The 24,511-nt window shown below is 33.4% G+C and overlaps 1 protein-coding gene across 1 annotated transcript; it reads right to left on the bottom strand.

Moving 5' to 3' along the window:
- Positions 1-1,733: 1,733 nt before the first annotated feature.
- On the bottom strand, positions 1,734-8,221 carry LOC122586910 (ubiquitin carboxyl-terminal hydrolase 16-like). The gene is made up of 11 exons (XM_043758935.1): positions 7,585-8,221; positions 4,602-5,769; positions 4,429-4,517; positions 4,258-4,343; positions 3,992-4,154; positions 3,773-3,893; positions 3,543-3,700; positions 3,370-3,454; positions 3,073-3,285; positions 2,914-2,975; positions 1,734-2,453 (listed from the first exon to the last, which is right to left on the bottom strand). The coding sequence occupies exons 1-11, from the start codon at positions 7,953-7,955 to the stop codon at positions 1,919-1,921; spliced, it is 3,051 nt and encodes a 1,016-aa protein (XP_043614870.1). The 5' UTR covers positions 7,956-8,221; the 3' UTR covers positions 1,734-1,918.
- Positions 8,222-24,511: the final 16,290 nt, after the last annotated feature.

Genomic DNA, 24,511 nt, shown 5'->3' with positions numbered 1-24,511 from the left:
TCTCTAGCGTGGTTAAGACAACGTATAATAGACTTATACCTCTTAATATTCGCGAGTAATCCACAACTTTATTTAAAAAAAGTTTAATTCATATAATCTTTTTAAAGGCAACTAGCCTCTTTTTTTTTATTCGTATGCGACTAATCTTTAACTAAACATTTATGAAAATGCAAAATGCATGAATGTGCCCCTGTATTGGAGACAATACAGAAACGACCACATACTACGTCTTAATATCACGTGCTCGATGTGTGTATATTTCACATTTTCCCCATCTATCGATGCTATATTATCAAACATATTCACATCTATCCTTTCCTAGCTAACTTCAAGAACTTTAAATTTTAATTCAAGAATTAATCTCAACCATCTATTTTCTAAAAATTAATTAATCTATATCATTACTTCTACAAAATAAATGACTTTCAATTCATCCATGGTCGGCCCTAAGAGTGGACTAAGAGGGTGACCGCCCCTGAGAATCACAATCGGAGTGAACATCAAACTATCGATCTAGGTTTTTTAGTGCTAGGTTCATTTGGAACTAAAAATGAATTCTAAATGACTCTGATTATATATGTATGAAGTAGATATCGAATTATTTCAATAAGATCAAAGCTTAAAGATGTATAAAAATTAAAAAGGAATTGGTTGGTGGAAAAAGTTTGTTCTACATTATTATTTTTTTGAACATTAATTTGTTCTACATTATATATTGCACTTATACTTGTAGGACATAATTTGTGAGAAAATTTAATCTGGATTAATTGTACGTGGTTTATTGAGTTTATTGGTCATCTCATGTATGGGGCACTGTTAGGTCATCTCCAATAGTTAAAGGCGAAAGCAAATGTTAAAGTCTTTTTCACATCGGAATTCAAAGTGAAAACTATTAGGCTCAATATGAAAACCAAAGTGAAAAATCTATTGTGGGCCTATTGTGTTACATGATTAAACATGTACTTTAGACTTTGTCATTGTCGGCCCAATTGCGGTGGAATTGAGCTGCTGTTTTTTTTTTTTTTTTCTTGATTTCAAAATGAGAAAAAGAGAAAAAAAAAAAAAAAAAAGTTTTGTGATACTATACGTAATATACAAAAGAATGAATAATATGATAGATTTATGAAATTGTTTTATTTGATGTGTATCAGTTTTATCCGTACTAGGAAAAAATCAAAATTTTAGATGTGTTAATTTAGTAAACTATATTTTTTGTTTTTCATTTGGATTGGAGCTTAGTAATCATATTTTGCAATGGTTTAGCCTTGACTTGCGGCTGAACATCCTGTTAAAGATGGCTACACTCTAGGCAGTCTCTTCAAAAGTGTAAAAAAAACAAAAAAAAAACAAAAAAACATGGAAACATGATGTTTTGTTTGGTGGACTGGTGGTCAACATGAAAACACGAACCAGATGAATAGATGATCCATAGAGGTATTTCCCGAGTTGACTGGTCATGTTTTTCATTCCATAGTGCCATTATCAACTTTTTGGTTATCTAATTATAATAAGCGTTGTATTTCATGATCATTACGAGTAACGAGTCCTTTTATTATTGTAAACTTTTAGTTCTCTGGGGCCATGCCGGAGACATAGTTTAATAAAATTCAGCCGTTAGAATAGAAAAAGAAAACATAATAACTTGTAGCTTATGTATGAACAGTCGGTAACAAGCTATTGGAGATGATAAACCAAAACAGTTGCGACATTATACAAGTATATAGACAACAACATAGCATGTTACCATATATATATATAATATATATAAAGGGAAGAGAGTGACAAAATGTTGAAGGCTGGCTCTCAACTGTTTTTAACCAGAGCCAACAGCAGTAAAAGTACTACAATACATACAGCCACCCCCTAACCCCACCACCAACCCAAAAAAGTCCCTCCGCAACTCTTCAGTTTGTAGGATTCAGTCTGATCTTCCACGAGTCGTTGATCTTCTCAAAGTCGGTTTTGAGGTTTCCAAAGGGTTGACAGGCCGCCCACCTAATCTATCGACGTTAGGTTCACTATAACTATTACTAAAGCTTGCCTTTCTACACTCATCATCCTCATTGTACAATTGAGAATGCCTAAAGTACAAGGGAGAGGGGAACGAAGAGGAGGAAGATGTGTCGGAATCTGACGAATTCATGTGCACGCTCCTCCACGGAGGGCTGCTCTCCCAATCCAACGAAAAGTGGTCTTCTATGCTGCTTGAATCCCTGCGACTACTCTCTGTGCTGCAAGAACAAGATTCTGAAAACATCCCTGAACCGTCACTCGAGGAGGATGACTCTTCTTCGAGGGTCCGGTGACGTATCGTCGGATGATCATGGTTCACGTCCCATGGTTGAGATGAGTGAGATCTTGATGTGAACGAGGGTGCCATTTTGTGTTTTTTTGGATCATTGTGCTGGCGTGATAATAAGCTACGTATTACTCGTGGAGCACGTGGAGAACACCTGGTGGTTATATATTTACACAGATACTTGTAAGTTCCTATTGACACTTTCAATCATACATTGTTGCTACTAGAGGTGGCATTTTCAACCCATTTGGAACAAAGTTTCCAAAAAATTTACTTTTTATGCTACAAAAAACAGTAATAGTAGCCAGTCAAGCAGGTAAAATGTATTTTATGCATAACACCCAGTCAATCATTTTTATTATAAATTGCATTATTGTTTTCACAATATAGGTTTTGCATTTTTTTGACCACTAATTAATTATAGAAAATTCAAATAAAACATTTTGGGCTCATGTTGTACCAATAATTACCCATTTCGACTTGACCAAAGAGTGACAATTTCTCAAAGCACCTTGACCTGCCATTTTTCAACTCTAGTCGCTACGAGTCAACAATCAAGATCCTAAATAGACCTATAATGAAAAGGAAAAAAGTAACAAATTTATGCAACATACCTTGCATAGAGAAGCATGTATGCACTTTTTGTCAAGACACTTTGAACATCCACCTCTTTTACCTACATTATCAATGAGAAAAACAGAAGTTTGAGAAGCATGTTTTTAACAGAAATGAAGAAAAGTGACAAAGAACTGTAAAAGAGAAGGAAAACATACCCTAGTGTCATCCATCTTGAACCACCGATTCTCAAGGTTTTTAACATAACACACATAATGGCCAGAAAATGCTGCATTCATTATGTCCACATGAACCACAACTCCATAAAGCCTGTAAACTGGGGATTTGTCGCTCGTCCCACTCACGTAAGGAGCCATGTCTAAAATCTCTGGAAAGTGAATTGACTTGTTGAGCTTCCCAAATTTACCAGACTGATACAGTTGTGAAACAGTAAGAAATTATACCTTTCTTCAATCTCACTGGTCAAAATCATAGTGAATTAAACTTTGTTTTACCTGAAACCGCTTCAATGCAATGGTAAGAACATTTGGAGCCTCCAATAATGTTAACTTCTTTTTAGCTCTTTCATAGGATTTGCACCTGAAACGCCATAGTAATATAATCAATAAAATGAAGGTGACAAGTTAATTAAAAAATATGTAAATGAGATCAGAAATTCTGAACTAACCTGCTGCATTTATACTTGTTTTCACCGTCAAGTATCTCAGTACATGTAAATTTATTCAAGGCTTCTTCTAGAGTCCCAATATCACCCTCTATTTCAACAGTCAGATCCATCATTCGCTCATTTCGCTCTGATTTGCCTCCGCATTTCATGCACTTTATCTACAAATCAAAATGCAACGATGTTTAAACACTTATACTTCATTTGAACTCTGCTAGTAACCACAATCTTACCTTAGATCTTAGATAACCCCCAAAGGTAAGTCCAATCAATGTTGTTTCTTCTTCTAGAGAGTTGGAAGTGCTTGTTCCGGCTTCCCTTAGGCAAACTGATTGCAAAGTATCAATTGCATACCTATACAATGGCGGTTACCAACTTAGAAAGAAAGAAATAATATGAATATAGGGGTATATGCTTATTTGCAGAGATGTAAAACACATATATAAGTGAACCTTAAAAATTCATGTGCATCTTCTTCTTTGCCATGGCCAAGATTTCTTCCGTTACTCTCTAACTGGGAAAGTATGTGAATGGGAGAAAGTGGAGAATATCCATTCTTCGCCTTCAAAACGAGAGCTTCAAACTCACATGTGAAACACCATTCCCTCTTATGACCTAAAATAGATACGTGACACCAAACAAACAAGTCAACTAGGGGTACTTCTCCACATTACATATTTCTAAATGTTTAATAAAGATATTTATCATGTAAACTTACATGCATTTGAGTGGAATCCTTGAAGAAGGTAAGCATTTAAAGGAGGTGTGTACATCAAACACTGAAGAACAGCATTGGCGTAACAGCTGCAGAGTATTTAGGAATTCATATCAAACTTGCTATCATTGTATAAGAGAGTAATAAATATGAAGGCAAAAATGACTGACTCACCTGTTTCCACAATTTACGAGGCCAAAAGGACGCAATTCAACCTGTTTCCAGTTGTAAAGCTTGACAAACATTTCATACGAGAACAAACCCTGTTAAGATATCAATTAAACGGGTTGTATTATAAACCTTACAAATCTCATTGACTTTATAATAGTATAAATTCAAAGTCGGACCTTGCAACTGTATTTATGTGCTGTGTCAGTGTCTGCCCTTGGTGAACAAGGACGAGTCAACTTCGAGGGCTTAAACTGGTCAATAACTTTCTGCATCGACTTCAATCCACTTCTAGAGCTTTCATGAACCACTACAGGCTTCGTAGATTGAGATGCAAGTCTGCTGGTTGATGATGTTAAATGAGTGTCAGAAGTTTTGGATGCTGATGAGATTACTCTTGTAGACTTTAATGCAGGTGAAGCAACACTCTTGTTCTCGACCACATAATTTGACCTCTGCGGAATTGCAGGAGGAATAGCACCTACTGGTTTAGAATCTTTAATCGGAGAGTGTTCTCCAGTAACAGGTGGAGAAACTTTAGTTTCCTTCATCATTTCTGGGGTAGATTTTGGTGGCCTAGTGGACTTCTGACCATCAATCAAGATTTCATTAGATGATAAGATCTCACGATCAGGCTTCCTACTTCCCAGCCCATTTAGAGGAGCGTTATTCAATATGGATGGTGTGATATTTGTGCCTTTCATAATACAGCTTTTCTGATCAATTTTAGTTACTTTGGAAGACACGCTCATGGTCTCATTGGCATCCCCACTGAAGCCAAGCCTATCTAATCCATCAAGTTCATCAACAGTAGACTTCTTGGAAGGGAGTGCCCCACTCCAAAAATCAGAAGGGATTGTAGAAGGCTCGGAAAACGAAGCCCTGCCAGAGCCATCATCACCCCTAGAAGATGATCTTGAAAACCTAGGCTGAGCATCTTCATCGCTAGTGTTAAAATTCTTCTGATTGATCTTTACTGAAGCAGTAGATTTCCTTGCTGGACTGACCACAGTCTCATGCTCCGGTTTAACATCAGCAAACTGATGAGAATCCATCGTATCCGAATCCTCGGAACTGCCAGAGCTGGTTTCAGAAGATCTAGTAGGGGTAGAGAAAGTAGAATATTCCTCAGATGACGATTCACAAGGTGATTGGAGGACAGATCCACTTTTAGGTTGATAAGAGTGGACTTTAGCATCATCATCGGGATGCAAACCTTCACGGGCACTTTTATCTGGTGAGATATCATTGGAAACTTTAACATCTTTGACAGATTTCACAGCCACATAAGGGCGGCATTCATCCTTGTGACCTTGTCTCCAGTGAACAATTTGACATCTGCCGGAGCTGCAATAACATTTTAAGTGATTAATACAACATGCAAGAGCAAAACAGCAGGAAATACAAAGTTCATTAGAACTATGGCAAGCATCTCTAACAGAGATGATCTCTCTTAGGTGAAAATGAAGTTAGATTGCTAGTTAGCATAGATATCAAATCATGATTCATATGGCTATCAGAATCTCTTCTTATAAATGACAAGTGAATCACAATCGAAAAATGTGAGGTTCACTTAAACAATTATAAACGCACGAACCAAAAAGAGTACAGTCATGTGATAATAATGGTTGAATATAATCCCATGGCAGGATAAGCTAGCTCAAGACCCACATTTGATCATTTTGAAGTGTTTATTTGTCAACATAAACTTTAAGTTCATTTCTTACCAACCATTTGTTTCAGAAATTGAATAGAATCAGTATCACGATTCACACATCATACAGTTGGTGAAGAGAAGAGGATGCACTACAATATAAGTGAATTCATATCACAAACCTATTGTATGTTTCTAAGATCTTTTATTTAAACACTGGATACTCCTACTATCACGTATATAGAACCCTACTTCTGAGCTTCCCTTAAAAATGTTACTCCATAAGAAAACATGCCAGTATTTTGCTTTATAAAGAAAAATAAAAGAAAACTTAAAACTGGGGGATAAGATTGGGAAACAAGCACGAGAAGACATGATAATTTATAAACAAAGTATCCTTGGGTGTCTAGTGATCACTAAACGGAGGTGACTCTTACATACAAAGTAAGAACAGCTATCATTTGGTGACTGCTATGTCTGTTTAAAAGAAACATGCCAATAACGGAATAGTATTTTCCCCTTTATATAATTTTTCAGAACTCCCAATATACAAATAACTATTATACTTCAAATAAATTCTGAATTAATAAAAATGGACAGAAATGGTATCTTATTGCCATTGCAACACTTCTTTTTTTATAATACGCATATATGGGAATAGCATATTAGCATACATGTTGCAAAAAAGTATAATCTAAAGTAAGAATTAAACTAGGTTTGGATTATCCGTACCATACACAAGCACAGAAGAAAAAAATCTTGTACTCACGTACTTCACTCATTTACATAAACAAAGTTATTATCATGTCTTAACAACGGCCGATGTCATACTTCTATCAAATTACCCTTGTACCCGACTACCCACACATGCAGCTCCAGAAGTGAAATGAAAAAAAAAAATTTGTTTATATAGTAAGTGATAAAAAGAGATTAGTGTCTGGTTGTGGGGTTGTGCTCAAAGAAAAAAAAAAGAATCCGATGCCCAATATCCCATCTCCTAAATTTTATGTCAACATAAATGCTTCATCTATCTCTACATTTCTATATGCAATTAATGCCTCCCGGTTTTCAAATCAAGGAACTCTAACAGGATTTTGCAACATCACTCTCTCTTCCCCACTGAAACACCTCACCCTCTTTCACACACCACCGCCGGAGACCACCAAGAAATCCCATAAAACCGCTAATAATAAAAAAAAAAAACCATTATTAAATATTCAACACGCCCGTACAAATTTCAACTCGTTTGTCGAGTCGGTCCTTAAATCTAACAAAAAAAACTCACTCTTTTCTTCCCGACTATAAACCTTAACCTACTACTATCGGTTTCTAAATCTAACTAAGTTATGCATTTCATTTCTTCATATACATACATACATATATATATATATATAGATCAACAAACATCGGCATAAACGAAATAACACAAAAACAAAATCCAGATCAATAATTTACTTTACACTAATTATCATAATTAAAATTATATTTATACATATATATAGACTCACCAATATCGAACCGCTTTACACTTGGCACACCGAGTACTAGTAGGCGAAAAACAAACTACACATTCATAACCTCCAGCCTTCACCGGAGCTTGAGGCGGTTGAACCCAACCGGAAACCGGGTCCACAGGAACCCAACTGGAAACCGGGGCAGCAGGTACCCAACCCGAACCCGAAACCGAATCAACGGAGCTATAAAAGTAACCCGGATTAGTAGTAGCTTCAATTTCAGCCCTGGCAGCTTCTTCAGAAGCAAAAACTAAAAGCCTTTTGATCTCATCAGCCCTTTCTGCTGCTTTTCGCAATTTATTTCTAATGATTATATATATAACAAAACCTATAGATACAGATAGTAAATAAACAACAACCACCATTTTACACAAAACGACGTCGTATCAATTGATGGTGTTCAAATCTTCCACATAATCGATGCTTCCGATGATGATGTCGGGTAATCAACATAATAGTTTCATATATTGTTTTTACTTATTATTATTATAATTTATGGAAAATTTGGGGGTAGATTTTGTGAAAATGGAAAGATTTTAGGGGGTAAATTTTGGGGGATTTTGTAGATCAGGAAATTTAGGGCTTTTTGTCTGTATGTGTTTTGTGTGTGTGGGTGTGTGTGAAAATGATAAAAGAAAAGAAAGAAAGAAAGAAAAGAATTTTTGAGAGACGTGAAATCTTCGGTCATCTAATATTCCGACCCGAATAACAAGCCAGGAAACGGATCTTTTCCATTATTGTAGTACTAAATTTTATTTTATATTTTCAAACTATTCGGTTTGTTGGATTTGTTTTGAACTTTTGATTCTCAAACTTATGTTTACTACTTGTTTAACACGGTTTCCTTATAAACCTTTTTTATACCTGTAATGTAATCTTGTTTGTGATCGGATGGTGATTAGCAATGAATCTTTGTTTTGTGATAATAACTCGCTTTGTTTTGCAATATGTTTTATCTAAAGACTTAAATTTATGGATGATTTATAAAAATTTAGATTAAATAAATAGTTGTAAGTGAAAATAGATAATGTTTGGAATATGAATAAGTGAGGTGAGATTAAAGGTTATGCTACATTTTTATTTTAACTTTATTCCTTGATAGTAACGGAGGTAGAAAATTGTTTGGAATGAACTGAATCAACAATAGTAAGCCAAAAGTCATACAAAATCATATATCAAGTTTCATATACATATGTGGCATATTAAAAACGGGCCACGGCCCATCGTACACCTAAGGTGGCTTCGCCACTAGCGTCATTCTTTTTATTTCAATTTGTAAAATATACGAAAATACAACCTTGTAACGAAATACGGGTCAAAAGAACTCGTCATGCACATATTTTAATTAGTATTTTTTCCGTCTCTTTAGAAATGTCCTAATACATGATGTAAAATATGTTTTAAAAAAAAAGATTTTAAATATATTTTCATTTATATAGTATTCATCAAATTTTATATAACATCAAAATAATTATTGTATGAGTAGAGCTTTAATGGTTTAACTCAAGTTATAAAACTAAGACATTTAAATTAAGACAAATACATTACATAGAATTTTGTTCTCATATCTTAAACACAAAGCTATGACACATTAATAACCGTTTCTCATAAAGTTAAAAAAGAAATAACTATTAAGAAGTTGTTAACTAGTGTTCCTAGTACACTATTTAATAAGCATTTATTGAAAAATATGAAAATATGTATTACTTATTCATTTAAAAATAGAACCTTTAAGTTAAATTAATACACATCAAAAATAATTTTTGATAAATAAAAAATTAACGAATTCATTAAATGTTTCTTAACTAATGCGCTAAAGACATTTGTTAGCAAATAAAAAAATGGATTAATGAACTCCATTTCCTTTGGGACACAAGTTAACATGAATTAATGAACTTCATTTCCTTAAACAGTAAAAAAAAAACTTATTTATTTATTGCTCTAGTTTCAACTTAACACTTTCCATTTATATGCGAATCATAAAACAAATCCTTACTATGTAGGAAAATTAAATTTATTAGTATCCATATTGCTATTCTACTTGTTAACAAATTCCTTAATGAAATCAAAGGTTTTTATACAATGAAAAAGATAAATGTAAGAAAAAAATAATTGTGATTACACGCTTATATACTAGAATTCGTGTCGTGATTCGACAACGGGAGGTCTAGTTGTCTTAACCGAGTTTGCGCTAGAGAGCTATCTCGAAGTAGAAATGTCTATTTCGAATACCCGATGGGAAAAAACCCACTACTAATCAGTCTGAAGTCACGACAATTAATAAGGGTAAACTTTGCCCTCTCAGAATTGAACCTGGGTATACCCAAGCCAAAACCTCGTAAAGGAACTTCCTATGTCCTCCCAAGACTTGAACACAAAAATTTTTGAATAGAAGATAGTCTTTCATCCATTGAGTTAATACTTAAAGACGACAAGGAAATGAAAAGTAATTGCAATCATCAATTAATGAAAGATACCAAATCACATATGTATTCAATAAAAAAAAAACAAGAATCTAGCACTGGAAAGGTTTCCCGAGGATGTCTACTGCACTTTTAGTTGCATGGTTCAAACTATTTACCAAACTTTGATCCTATTTTATTTTTAGGATGTGTTTGCACATTGTGCACCCTAATACATTTTGTATGTTTAAATAACGGTTACTAATTGACAAAAGTTAAGCTATGTTTGTTTTAATGGCTGAATATTATCGGTAAAAAGGCTCTTTCAAAGAAGTAAAATATACATCAAATGATTTCGGCTAATTTGTCACATAGTTCAAGTATAAAAATTAACATTACAACGAAGATAAAACACATTTGCCCCCTTCCTTATACTAACAAAAACAAAACTCATGTGTTGCGGGCTAACTTATTAAAGAAAAAGAAAATGATGTTTTGAGTGTTCGATAGTCATATTCACTTGATTTCACTATTTCAGTCTATGTTTATTGAAAATTCAATTTAATTATTTGTAATGTGTGGTTGATATAAAGCACCTAAGTAGAAGGAAAAACACGTTTTTAGGAGCCAATTAAAAATAGTACTCGTATTAGGTTTGAACTTATATCACTTTGTATGTTGACTCCTTATTAGTTTTTATTATTTTATTATGAATTATGAATTGCCTTTTCATTTTGATGAATAGATATCATCATAAAGAACAAAAGTATTGTTACATCTTTGGCAATACATAAGAATTAAGCACCAATCATATTCAATTGAAGTTTGGTTGTATGGTTTTCTTTTTCTTTATTAGATAGATCATAAAGTAAAGGCCTTAACGTGAGTCTATTTCTAAGAATTTGTCTAATCAACACTTTCCTTATGTTAGATGTCATTATGAAAATTTAGTTACATTTTTGTGTTGAGTCTGAAGATTTATAATATATCTAATTAAAAAAATAATAAAAAAGGAAAAAAAACTCTAATGTACGATTTTAAACAAATGAAAAAAAGAGAGAAAAAAAGCAAAGTGTTACGAATAATTTGAAATAAAGTCCAAATGCTTTTATTTAATGAAGGAAATTAGCATATATCTTTTTCATGGAAACCATCATGAGGCAAACTTTTAGAAGTCAGTGATCGATCATAAAAACCTAATCTCTTATCTATTCACTGTATCTCTTTATTTCCTACCCTTTTTTCTATTTGCATGTAGTGTTTGTTTATAACCAAATGTCCAAATGGAATAAAATTCTTATTATAACAAAATTTTATGTTTAGTAGATAATCGACAACGTAATATGCTAAATTTTACTATATAATCACACCTCTTTCGTAACTATTTTCTAACAATTGGTGAAATTAGAGATATTTCATATTCATGTTCATTTTATATTTATATTCATTATTTAAAATATTTTACACCAATGGTTTCGAAAAACATTGTAATATAATATATAAAAGAATAAATATGTAAATCACCAAGTGGGAGTTTGATTGCTTTGATTGAAATGATTTAGATGTCTCTGTTTAGATTGGTTAGTATAAAATTGTTTGATGAAAAAAAAAATGTTCAAATTAATTTTGTTTGAAAATCTCCTCAATTTGTTTTGAGTCAATTAAAGGTATTCTGATTTTTTTTTAATGAAAATCAAATGTCAAGATTTTGAATTTTGATTATTGATTTAGTTAAGGGTAGATTTAAAGGAATCCTCATCCTTATCATAAACATTTGTAATAACTTAATCATTTTGTTTTTTTTTTCAATCGAACCTTAAAAAAAATAAACCTGAAAAGAATATATACATGGTACACAAAAAAGGAAATTACCATAAAAGGGTTGCTTAAGATTGCATGTGATGGAGACCACCGAAAGAGAAAGTTAGAGGATGTGGTTACAGATAAGAAGTGTACGATGAGATCCCATTGGACGGTGTAGATTTCAATATGTGGCTAAAAGTCAGACATCACTGATTTTGACGTTTTACTCTCCATCTTTTGTGCTATTTTGACTCTTTAGGTCAAACTTTTTTCACATGAAGTCATTCTTTCTGCTAAACTTACTTTATTTCGTTTTTGTTGAGAAATGGGTGTTGTCATTGGACGTAAGATGGAGCAAGAGTTACACCTAATTTATGCGAGAATATCGTCACGATCAATATATGTTGGATATGAGTTGATGTTTAATGGGTTTGGAAGCCATAGTATGTTAAAATTTCATGCCTTAATTTAAGACTAAAAAATTGTAAATGTGGTTGATATATAACGAGGGATTGTGATAGGATAGAGATTTTCTAAAATTGTTTTCAACTTCATAGGTGAAGTTGAGAATATCTTGACCTTTGGATTAAAATCAAAGGTCAAGATTCAAATATGGTTTTTTAATCTTGACCTTTGATTTTAATTCAATGGTCTAGATACCAACTTTACCTATGAAGTTGAGTTCTAATTTTAGAGGATCTCAATCCATAAAAATAAAGATGTGAGTTGAAAAATAAAATAAAACTGATGTGACATAATTAGATTGATTAAAATATGAGTTAAAAATTAGATTGAAAAATTAAAATATGAAGTCTTTTTCTTATTTATTAAAAGAAAAATATTATGTTCCGTCTGATTGTCCACAGTCTTTTTTGGTTTCTTCCTTTTCCAAGCAAGTTTTCACTTAGGCGGACTCATCAAAGAAGCACGGGCACCCATCTAGATTGTATTAATTACTGTCTTGCAATTTTCTATTTTCTCAAACGATTGGTACAATATGTTCTTCTCTTTTATTGATTATTAATTTTATTTGAGCATGAGTGGCTAAACAATTTATCATCCACCTTGATGAAACGAGACGGATAATGTGATTGTTTTAATTCAAAAGAGTTTATTTAATTATCGTTGTTCCGTGATCTTGATGATTTTAATTCTTTTTATTAATTAATTTTGATATTGGTTGCATATAATTCTTCGTTGGTGGTACCAGCTGAATGTGTATGTGATTTTAAAACGGTTACTTGTCTATGAGTAATTATCACTAGTTCATGGTATGATAGTGAATGTCAATTTAAGAAAAAATTAATTTTGTCAACGTGATTAATAGCGGTTAGTGGTACCACGTTGTTGTCACATAGGTACAATTGATAATTCGGTAGTCAAAATAACTAATTGTTGGAAAAAGTTGTATTTGCTTTGGTGGTACCGGCTTGGGTAATTCAACTAGCAGTTAGGTGATTTGGTAATTTGTTCACGGTTGGTGGTACCACGTGAGCATATTGATCTTGTCACGATTATCTTTAAACTCTAGAGAATTTGGTCTCAATTAAATGCAATCACATTTGAAGTTGAAAGAAGTCAAGGTGGATGACTTTTAATTATATTGTCTGAAGTTTCTTTTTATTTTATGTTCTTGTTTCAAACAAATTTACTTTATTTGTCAAAAAGGAGATTTAAAGCAACACCCGGTTTTCAAACCATTTCACTAAACAATTATTTCAAACCAATCCCTGCGACTAATCTCAGATTTACCTCATTACTATATTACAAACGATCGGGTCCACTGCCCGTGAGTGCTTAGTAGTTAGTTTGTAGGTGGTTCTTGTTTTATAAATTTAAGACTCGATTTAGCACATCAGGGCCCACCAGAAAGTCTTAGTGTTTTTACAAAAAAATCTTGTATATCGTAGTAGATGATGATGGTGGTGTGTAAGTTACGAAAATCAATGGTACTTTTTTGGACTTTTTTTAGTTGGTCTTAAATTATCTTTCCCCTATATATATGTATATATATATATATAGGAGAGAAATCAAATAAGAAGGTGTCTTAAGGGGAGAAGGGAGAGAAGGTCTTATGAACCAATCAGAACGTGACATGTGGATTTAAAAAAAACGCGGGGGCATTTTTGTAAATAAATCAAACCTTTGTCAGCCTGGTTATGATCAGCTTGGTCTGTCAGCTTGGTTATGATCAGCTTGGTCTGTCAGCTTGGTTGGGTCAGCTTGATCAACCTGGGTTAAGGGTCAGCTTGGTCAGCCTGAAATCTGGGTCAACTTAGGATCTACATTTGTGTAGATTATGTGTAGTTTTGTGTCATGCTGACCCAACCCAAGCTAACCAAGCTGACCCAACCTGACCCAGACCCCAAACTGACCCAACCCGACCCTAAGCTGACCCAACCCGACTCCAAGCTGACCCAAAACCCATAATCTACATTTGTGTAGATTGTGTCAAGCTGACCCAACCCAAGCTAACCAAGCTGACCCAACCTGAACCAGACCCCAAGCTGACCAAAACCCATAATCTACATTTGTGTAGATTGTGTCAAGCTGACCCAACCCAACCTGAACCAGACCCCAAGCTGACCCAACTTGACCCAAAACCCATAATCTACATTTGTGTAGATTGTGTCAAGCTGACCCAACCCAAGCTAACCAAGTTGACCCAACCTAACCTCAAGCTGACACAACCTGACCCCAAGCTGACCCAACCCCAATCTAACCGAACCTGACCCAACCTGACCCCAAGTTGACCAAATTGATCATGCTGACCAACAAAGCTGATCAGAACCCAAGCTGACCCAGACCAAGCTGACCAACCAAGCTAACCCAGAACCCAAGCTGACCAAACCAAGCTGAAGCTGACCTACCAAGCTGACCCAAAACCCAGGCTGACCAAGCTTCAAAAAAGTTTGATTTATTTACCAAAATGCCACCGCGCATTTTTTTTACATTTTGACACATGTCGCATTCTAATTGACCTATAGGACTTTCTCTCCCTTCTCTCCTTAAGACACCTTCTTTCAGGATCTCTACCCTATAACACGTATCTCATTAATATATGTAAGGGTAATATCGTAATCTAATCATTGATAATTTAAATTAATGATAATATGCAAACAACAAAATAAGTATCCCTTACTTTTCTCATACGGTTACATGTAAAACTAATTATTAGTTATTTTATTTCTTTTAAATTGTTAGTTAAGGTTATGAATATATTTGTTTTGCCGATCCAAAAGCTAACTCGTGTGTCATGTCAGATTTTTCTCTTCCCTTTTATATATATATTTATATATATATATATCGAGAGAGAGGCCAGTTAAAGTAAGAACCAAGAAAAGGTCGAGAACCGCGAGAACCAATTTATTCCATTAGATCAAGTTATCAAAAGATAATAATACTCCATGGCATTTTTGTAAATAAATGTAACTAGATATATAAAAGAACACACGGAAGGGTGTTTTTGGAATTAATAAAGACACACTGATTTAAATAAAAACAAAACCAAAAACAAAAAGGTGCATTTTGTTTCACTCCCGTCTAATAAAAATCGCCAGAAATTTCTCTCTTTCTAAAACCTAATTTATGAAGATTCTATACAAATTGAAAATCATCACAAAATCAACGACCAAAGCAAAAAATCCGCGGTGCATGTGTACGCGACTACTATTCAGTGATCATTTGATAGTATGAATAGTAGGTTTTTCATACCTTTTTAGAATGAATAACCCTAAATCATCGAAAGGTAATTTCTAACCTTTATTCCCGTGAGTTTGTGTTTTGTATGTTATAGGTGGTGTATGTGTTATATTATGAGTAAGATCTTATTGGGTTCTTGTATTTTTCGTTTTCCGTGATAGTCCGAAGGAGTGAAAGGATAATGATAGTGAAATCGTTTAGCACATACACCAATAACGAGGAAACAGATCTGGATTTAACCGGTGACTCCGATGAAGGTAACCTGGATTTAACTGGATTTTGTCATTTGATTTAACTTGTTTTAAATAAAACCTAATCTACTAACGCTTTTGTCATTTGTTTTAACTGGATTTTTGGTTATGTTGAGTGACACAAGTGTTTGTATGTTGTCATAATGTTTTTATCATAATATTTATGGTAACCTTTTCCTGAGGAATTCATAAAATAATATATTGATATGTGTTTTTGTATAGTAGTAACATGTGTATTTAGCTTTTTTAAGTTTCAATACCCGTAGTAGACATGGATAGATATATTCAATTAAAAATTAAAAGTATCTGTCATTCAAATGTGAATGTACATTGATAACATGTGTTCATAGATCGGATGTCGTTATGTTTGTAATCTAATAAAACTGGGCACATGTTTCTGTTGATAGTATAAAATATGTGTTCGGATAGAGTGTTTTCTTTTTATTTTTTTAACAATCTAATAGAACTGGGCAAATGTTCCTCTTCGAGATTAAATTTGGCTAGGTTTCGGTATTTTTGGTTTATCTGCAAGCAAGTGCTTGGCATTTTTGTCAGCAGTAAGAGTTTTTAGATTTGGAATAAGTCTATTCTTTTATAGCTTGACGTCAAATACTTCTAATTATTTAATAGTAGTCTCATGAGTCAAGGGGCGTGAATCGTTTTCTTGTTTCGAAATGTTGCACCGCTAGGTTTTGATTCTTGAAGTTGGTTTATAGATGAATATGAGTTTAAAGATCATCATTGGTATGTCCATGAGGGGTTTTGGATATCTAAGTATTACCTAATCATTTTATAATATGGCCACGGAAACATCGTTACCAATCTCAAAGTGGCTTTCAACTGCTGGCGTAACATTTTCTGTTGCTGTTTTCGTTCAGAATATAACAGTATTTATACTTGTGTATTGAATGGTTGTGGCACTAAAAAAGATAAAATCGATTCAAGGATATATTGGGTTAACATGTGTGAGTAACTGTTGCTTGCAAAGTCAGTTTATTTGTGTTATGTGTGGAATAATAAACATGTGTGGGACGACTTTGGCGTCAATAAGCTAAACCTGGTTTAAAAGTGGAACAAATGTGTTATGCCTAGAGCACAAAATAAGACCCCTCTTAAAGTGATCCCTGTTTGGGAACGTATGTTTTAGGGTTGTTTACATATAAGTTGTGATTTTTTTTATGTATTCTTCGTTAAAAGGTAATCATGTGTGCTGTTAGTATGTTAATCGGTGGATGAAATTGTGGTTTACTGTAACTACTTATGATCCACATTTGGTTTATCGTAAATGGTAATTTGGTTTAAATTTATTGTGGCATTGTAAACAGATGTACAAGAACTACCATTGGGGGAATAAAGACAAGTGAATAAAAAATAGGCATAGAGAGTAAAGGGAAAGGAATCCGAGCAAACAACAAAGACACAGGCAGGGGTATTAAAAGAGAGGAAAGTGGGATAGTGGATGGGAACAAAAGAAACAAATTGAGGATGAAACACAAAGGTGGAAAGCTTTTTTTTTGTAGGGTTGTTTTTTTTTTCTTCCTGAATTTATCTAGTATATTCATGTACTGGACACATGTTTTTTCTTGTCTTCATGAACATATGTGTTTTAATGTACATATGTGTCGCTTCGCATTGAACACATTATGTTACTATATATTTCTCACAGCTAGCAACTATGTGTTTGTGTGGCTGTTTTTTTTTTGTTTTCCTCAACACATTTAGTACGTTCATGCTTCCTTAACAAAAGTGTATTCATGTTTCCTTCACAGTTAGTACACATGTTTTATACCTTGCTGATTGAACTCATGTTTCCGTAACAAAAGTTTTTTTTTTGCAAACAGTTTCCGGTTATGACACATGTTTTTTCTTAGGTACATGCTTCTTCTGGACACATGTTTTTTCTTATGTACATGTTTACTGAGCACATGTGTTTGACTTTACAAACATATGTTTACTGGGTTTGAACATGTGTGGATGGATTTGCAAATTTGTGTACACGTCGTTTTACATGTCCTTGTTAGGTTCAAAGGGGTTACGAAATCCATAAAAGGGGCACATATCTAAACTTATTTGTGTAGCCTAGTTTTTAGTTCTTTGTATTTAGCTAAACTTATTAAGTATTCTATTATTATTATTTTTATAAAAAATCCAATCAGATTAAGTTGAAGTTCTCTGAAGCCAATTAAACTTGTTTTTCAAGGTTTTCACCTTTGTTCTCAACTTATAACACCGGTAAGCCAATAAGGTTACCCAAACACTATCTTCTACATTGTAATAAAATACTAGAGTTAATCTCAAAGTATTATGAAACAAAAGTTATTGTGATATCAAGATTCTTAGATATAAGTGAATAAAATGGAAGCACCTCAGAGGTTATTTTAGTTTAACAATATTATAACTAAGAACTGAACAAATATCATGAACTAAAAATAAAAAATAAAAAACCATAGCAGGTGTGAATGAAAAAGTCACTAGACGAATTTACATGTTTGCCTTAACCTTGTTTTACCCTCTTTGCTGCAGCCCGGGCTTCATCTTCATCTCTTTTCTTGATTCCACACTTCCGTATGATAGTTTGTTGACCTTGTCCACAAATGAGGCAAACATCACGGGATCATGTCGTAGCCTACTTAAACACAATACGATCCCTAATATTGCTTGGCTACTAATCTCGCCTACCTCAGCATGCTTGTTAACATATCTATGTTGTTTATCTCACAGATGACGTGGAAGTACATTACGCCTCCAATGACGCATTATGTACTGGTCTGGTATAACGTCAATGTTTTTATTCCTCAAGACACAAAATATATGGCGACACAAGTACCCATGGCGTCCAAAAAGGTTACAACTACAGGTTATGGATCCATCGTCCTCGTTTCGAACAGAGGCGGTACAAGGAAAAAATTTGAGAGGAGGCAAAATTAAAAATCCATAATAAAAAAAAAATCTAAAAGGGGGCAAAATGTTAAAAACCTATATGAAAATTTTAAAAATTCATGAAAATTTAAAAAATACATGACAAAATCAAAATTTTGGAGGGGGGCATTTGCCCCTCTTGCCCCCCATGTAGGCACGCCCCTGGTTTCGAATACCCTAATAACCACAGACCAAAAATATCACATTTAGGCTGAGATTCTTAGTAACAATGCGCCTACACACTAGTTCACTAAAAAGGATGTAATTGTTCGTTTGGAATATACTTCACCTTATTTATACTTCAGATGCGCTTTAGATGCTGTAAGAGAGTGATTGACATGGTGTCTGACTGAACAAGATGGTGTAAGTCAACCCACACACCTTTGAATATCTCCTTCTGAATTTTAAAGAATATACTTCGAATGTAGACGTTAGCAGCAAACCTCTCAATTGCTAGTGGGGATATCATCCTTGTAGTTGTTGTGGATGTGTGATCATCAAGAGCACCTTGTGCGTACCTTTGCTTCTCCATAGCAGTCTCAAAACACAACATGAATTGAACAAGTGTGTTACTTTTGAGAGAAAAATTTTTAAAGAACGTATTAGAACTCTCATACCTTGATGTTGTTTTCATTAGACAACATATAGGCAAATGGTTAAAATATGTCGGAATCCATGAGTTTACTAACTGAAACATGTTTGATAACCAGCTATTATCTTTTAAATTAAACTCTTGGATCAATGCCATTCATCTATTCTCAAACTCCTTGGGCTCAAGGAAAACATTCCACACAAGCTTGTGTAGACGCTTTCATAAATTAGTGTTACTAAGCAAGTTGTACAAACCTTAGACCAATACAAAAAATTCATAAATTAACCACATGTACTTAGTAAAGTAAAAATTGGAAAAATTACTCATGAAAACAAAAGAAATGTTTCACACTTCATATAACAGTATAAACAAACATCAAACATGTGTGTGCACCTATGTAATTTCAAAAAAAATACTAACTTTGAATGAATAAGATATATACTTTTGTTAAAGAAACATGAATATACTAGATGATCTAAGGAAAACATAAAAAACAACCACACAATAACATAATTACTAAATTTTCATATTTACTACTAACTGGCAAATCGACACATATGTACAGTAAGACACATATGTTCAGTAAAACGAGAAAAAAACATGTGTCCAGTACATGAATACACTAGATGGCTTCAGGAAAACAAAAAACAGACCCAAATACAATACTTTTTGATAAAAAAACATGAATATACTAGATGACTTAAGGAAATCATAGAAAAACAACCACGCAATAACATAGTTGCTAAATTTCCATATTTGATTGTATATAATTATAACAATCCTTTTAAAGACATATGGATATGCTATATCATTTTAAAGCGTGCAAAAACAACTGGAAGACAAAAAAAAATGTCACGTACATGAATATATATATTAATTCAGGAGAAAAAAAACAAACCAACAATAACAATTATGATATATATTATATACTAAATCAGAATGAATACTACTTAAGAACAAATATAAATAATAATTAAGATTAATAAAAACCTTCAATCATCTCATGGCTTTGAACACCGACAATTCATACATTGAATCCAAGTTATCCTCTTTTTCCATACGAACTATGATATCATTATTATAATCCATTCCGACCTTTGTTTGAAGAACATCGAAAATATAACCTCTGTTAAATTGTGACGGTAAATTGACGAAATCATTGATATAAAGGGGGGGGGGATCTTGTAACTGGTGGAGATTGGAAGAGCGATTCAATGGGGAGAGCGAGATTCAGGGGAGAGATACAGTGAGCGACCTTTTATTTGTTACTGTACCTTTAATTTTTTCTATTATAAATTACCAACACATTTGTCTAATTACCATATTGTCCCTATGACTTTTAATTCAAAGTTGGTTCTCACGGTTCTCGACTTTTTCTTGGTTCTCATTTTATCTTTTTACTCTATACATACGCGCACACACACACACACATATATATATATATATATGGGACACTTATTTTGAAAACCCGTTTGTTTGGTAAATAGTGCTCATGGTCAATAAATATCATGTTTTTATTAATTCTAACCTGTTTAATATATAAAAAAAATATGCATACGTTTTGTATAAAAATGGTCATTCATTGAATTAATGTACATTAAAAGCAATTTTTGATTATTACCATGTATAACAATTACATAATTAATATATTTCTTTAAAAAATTAATAACAGTACAAATTATTTTTAATATGTTATAAACATCTTATGTATTTGACGCGAGGTTAAATTTAGTCAGAATTACCATTGATGTTTAAGAAATAAAAATAATTAAGCAAATGAAGGACTGAGTCTCATCTTGTTCTTAGTATCTATGTTGTTTTTGTAGTTCATGATTTTGGGTTACATGAATAATAATATATTTTTATGAGGAAGACTAGTCATATTTAATGTTTGGCATAAAATTTATGCCTAAATAATTGGAAAGTCATCATAAATTAAGACGGTTGAGTTGATTGAAAAGGTTATCGGGCTATGGGTCAAATAAGCCATCATAAATTGGAAAGTCACCTGTAAGCTAGAGTGTGGGAGAGCTGGGATATCAAGCCAAATAGCAATTAACCTCCAAACTTTATTAACAAATCTACAAGCCGAGAAAAGATAGATGTTGCGAAGTTTTCGGTTCAGACGAGCATAGAGGACACAATATCGATGGTATATCATTACCCTAGCTTGTTGGAGAGGCCGGTTAAGACGGGATGGGATGCGATCAAGCATCACCCGCCAAACAAGTATATTCACCTTCTTAGGAACAAGCAAACACCACCTAGTGATTTCCGAAGCATCAGGTAGCGTTTTATCATCAATAAGTATTCTAGTTTCCTTGACTGAAAAGCCGATATTATCATGTAATGTCCAAACCCATTTATCGTTTTTTTCAGCAAATGCAATATTTGACATCCCCGACAATAATTCCAACCATTCACATTCCTCTGCCCCTCCTCTAAGAGGTCTACGCCCCGGTCCCGGGGACTTATCATTACCACACTCCCAAACGGCCTCTTTAATCATCGGTCTCACTAACCTCACGTTCCAAGGACCCCACTTGATCTTGAGAAAGAGACTTGAATCTAGCACTCTTGGAGACCAAATTAAGGCACGGTCGCCTCTTAAATTTTTGAGAGTAATGTTCCAAAAATGCATGTTTGACATCACTAGGATTTTCAAGCCACTGTCCATCAACTTTTAAACCTTGAACAACCAAATTTTTTCTTGATTTGTTTACATAGGAGTGAAAAAAATGAGAATTCTCATCAGCATCAACAACCCATTTTATTTTTGATTTTTGCTTGATATCAAGGGATTCACACATTTCGGCTTCTATGATCTTATGGACCAGATCTTTTCTTTTGCTACAATAATTAGAATCAGCCCTCCCATTGTCAAAAAGAATATCAAGATCAACAAGTTGATCTTTAAGTACCTTCACCGTATTTCCATTTTTCCGAGCCAAAATCCAAGATTTAATGTCAATTTTAAGTTGTTTAAGTCGCAACCTAAATCGAGTAATAGGACAATGCAAATTAACTTACTCCATGAATTTTTTACTAAGTCATCGAAACCATCAATACGCAGCCATGAGTTAAAAACTTTGAATGGTATAGGACCATAATCGATCAAAAGTTTTCTAGGTACAAGAGAATAGGGTGATGATCGGAAACAGTACGATCTAACACCTTTGCAACAAGATCGATCACCAACCGTTGACCACATTTGAGGAGGCGACAAAAGAAACCTATCCAATTTTGCAGCACTCTCACCACTAACACGAGTGAATTTGTAACCCCCTAATTAAAGCAATATCAATCAAAGCATTATCCTGAATAAAAGAGTTAAACAATATAGCAGCATTTGCTTGATTAAAAGATGAACCTATATATCCTTTCAGAAGCACTTCTAACCGAATTGAAATCACCAAACATAATAGCATTGCCATCACAGTTAGATCGACAAAAAGCTCGATAAAAGCACCAAAGTTGTCTTTTGGCTAAATCACCCTGCGGGGCATAGACATTAATCATAAAGCATCTCGAATTAATATGAGAACATGAGGTAAACTCAAAACTTTATAGCCATGAAACACAGATGGATTCCTAAACAGAATCTGGATTTAAACTACCTACTAATCAAGTATAGTTCAATCAGCTATTTGTTGACTGTTCTATTACAATAATGAATTTGATACGAAAATATTACAGATCAAAAGATTGAGAGGATGATATGAAAAATAGATATAGGGTTGTGAATATATTGTACAAAAACCCTAAACGGGTGGAATGCGATTATATATACACAACAAGAGTAGCAGCATCCACAATAAGCCCTCCATCTTTAGATATGAGCAAGATTAGTCCCTCCAGTAACCCTTTAAGCAAATGTCCATCTTTAGCCCTCTAGCAATAATCTTTTCTACATCTTTAGTTCAAATATACCTGAAACAAACTAATCATATACTAAATCAAAATATACCAATAATTATGAGAGTAAAATTATCAATTTAACATCCCCCTTAATCTTATTCTCACACAAATCAACCATACCCAATTCAGAACAAAAAAGATTGTGAGTAAACTTATCAAGCCCTTTAGTAAAAATATCAGCAACTTGATTTTCAGAATCAATTTTCTTGGTTTGAATGACACCAGCCATTTGCTTCTCTCTTACAAAATGAAGATCAATTTCTAAATGTTTGGTTCTCTCATGAAAAACAGGATTTGCAGCAATTTTGATGGCAGATTTATTGTCACAGAACACACTAACAGGAAGTACATTATCAATATGTAAATCCTTCAATATTTTTAGCACCCAAATAACTTCACATGTAACAGCAGCCATTGCTCTATATTCAGATTCAGTTGAAGACTTAGAAACTGTGTTCTGTTTTTTACTTTTCCAGGAAATAGGAGCACCACAAAAAAAAAGCAAAAACTTGTAACTGACCTTCTATTAACCATACATTTAGCCCAGTCTGCATCAACAAAGGCTTCTAAACCAATCTTACCATTTATGGGAATAAAAACTCCTTTACCTGGACTTCCTTTAAGATATCTCAATATCGTTAAGGCAAGTTTTAAATGAGAAGCCAAAGGCTTGTGCATGAATTGACTTAAACAATGTACAGTGTATGAGATATCAGGTCTGGTATGTGTAAGATAAATCAACTTACCTATAAGCTTTTGATATTCAGAAACATTAGAAATAACAGGATCATTAGCAGTCTCTAAAGTAGTGATACTAGCATTAGGATCAAGAGGAGTATTCATAGGCTTACTAGCAAGTAACCCATAATCAGAGAGTAAATCAAGACATTACTTTCTTTGATTCAAACAAATCCCCTTTTCAGTTTCAATAACTTCAATATCCAAAAAATATTTTAACTTTCCAAGATCTTTTATTTGAAATTTAGTTTGAACATATCTTTTAAAGTTTTCAATTTCTTGACAATTATTACCAGTGATGATAATATCATCAACATAAACCAAAACTGCTAAGAACAAGTCAGAATTAGACTTAGTAAACAAAGAATAATCACTAACACTTTGCACAAAGCCATTTTCACACAAGGCAGAAGTTAATTTAGCATTCCATTGCCCAGGAGCCTGTTTTAAACCATACAAGGATTTATTCAACTTGCATACTCTATTGTCATTAGAGTTAAAAAAACCTTCAGGCAGTTTCATATAAACAGTTTCATCTAAATCTCCATATAAAAATGCATTATTTATATCAAGTTGATACAAAAGACCAACCTCTT

Source organism: Erigeron canadensis, chromosome 2 (assembly GCF_010389155.1).
Source record: "Erigeron canadensis isolate Cc75 chromosome 2, C_canadensis_v1, whole genome shotgun sequence".
NCBI lineage: Eukaryota > Viridiplantae > Streptophyta > Magnoliopsida > Asterales > Asteraceae > Erigeron > Erigeron canadensis.
The sequence above is the reverse complement of the archived record's forward strand: the minus strand, read 5'-3'. Positions and strand labels throughout refer to the sequence as shown.

Excerpts from the sequence above, each read along its gene's own strand:
- LOC122586910 (XM_043758935.1), bottom strand. The coding sequence starts at position 7,955 with ATGGTGGTTGTTGTTTATTTACTATCTGTATCTATAGGTTTTGTTATA. Across the intron at positions 5,770-7,584 it reads TGTAAAGCGGTTCGATATTG|CTCCGGCAGATGTCAAATTG; the intron begins GTGAGTCTATAT and ends ATGTTATTGCAG. Across the intron at positions 3,286-3,369 it reads TTGCATTGAAGCGGTTTCAG|TCTGGTAAATTTGGGAAGCT; the intron begins GTAAAACAAAGT and ends CAACTGTATCAG.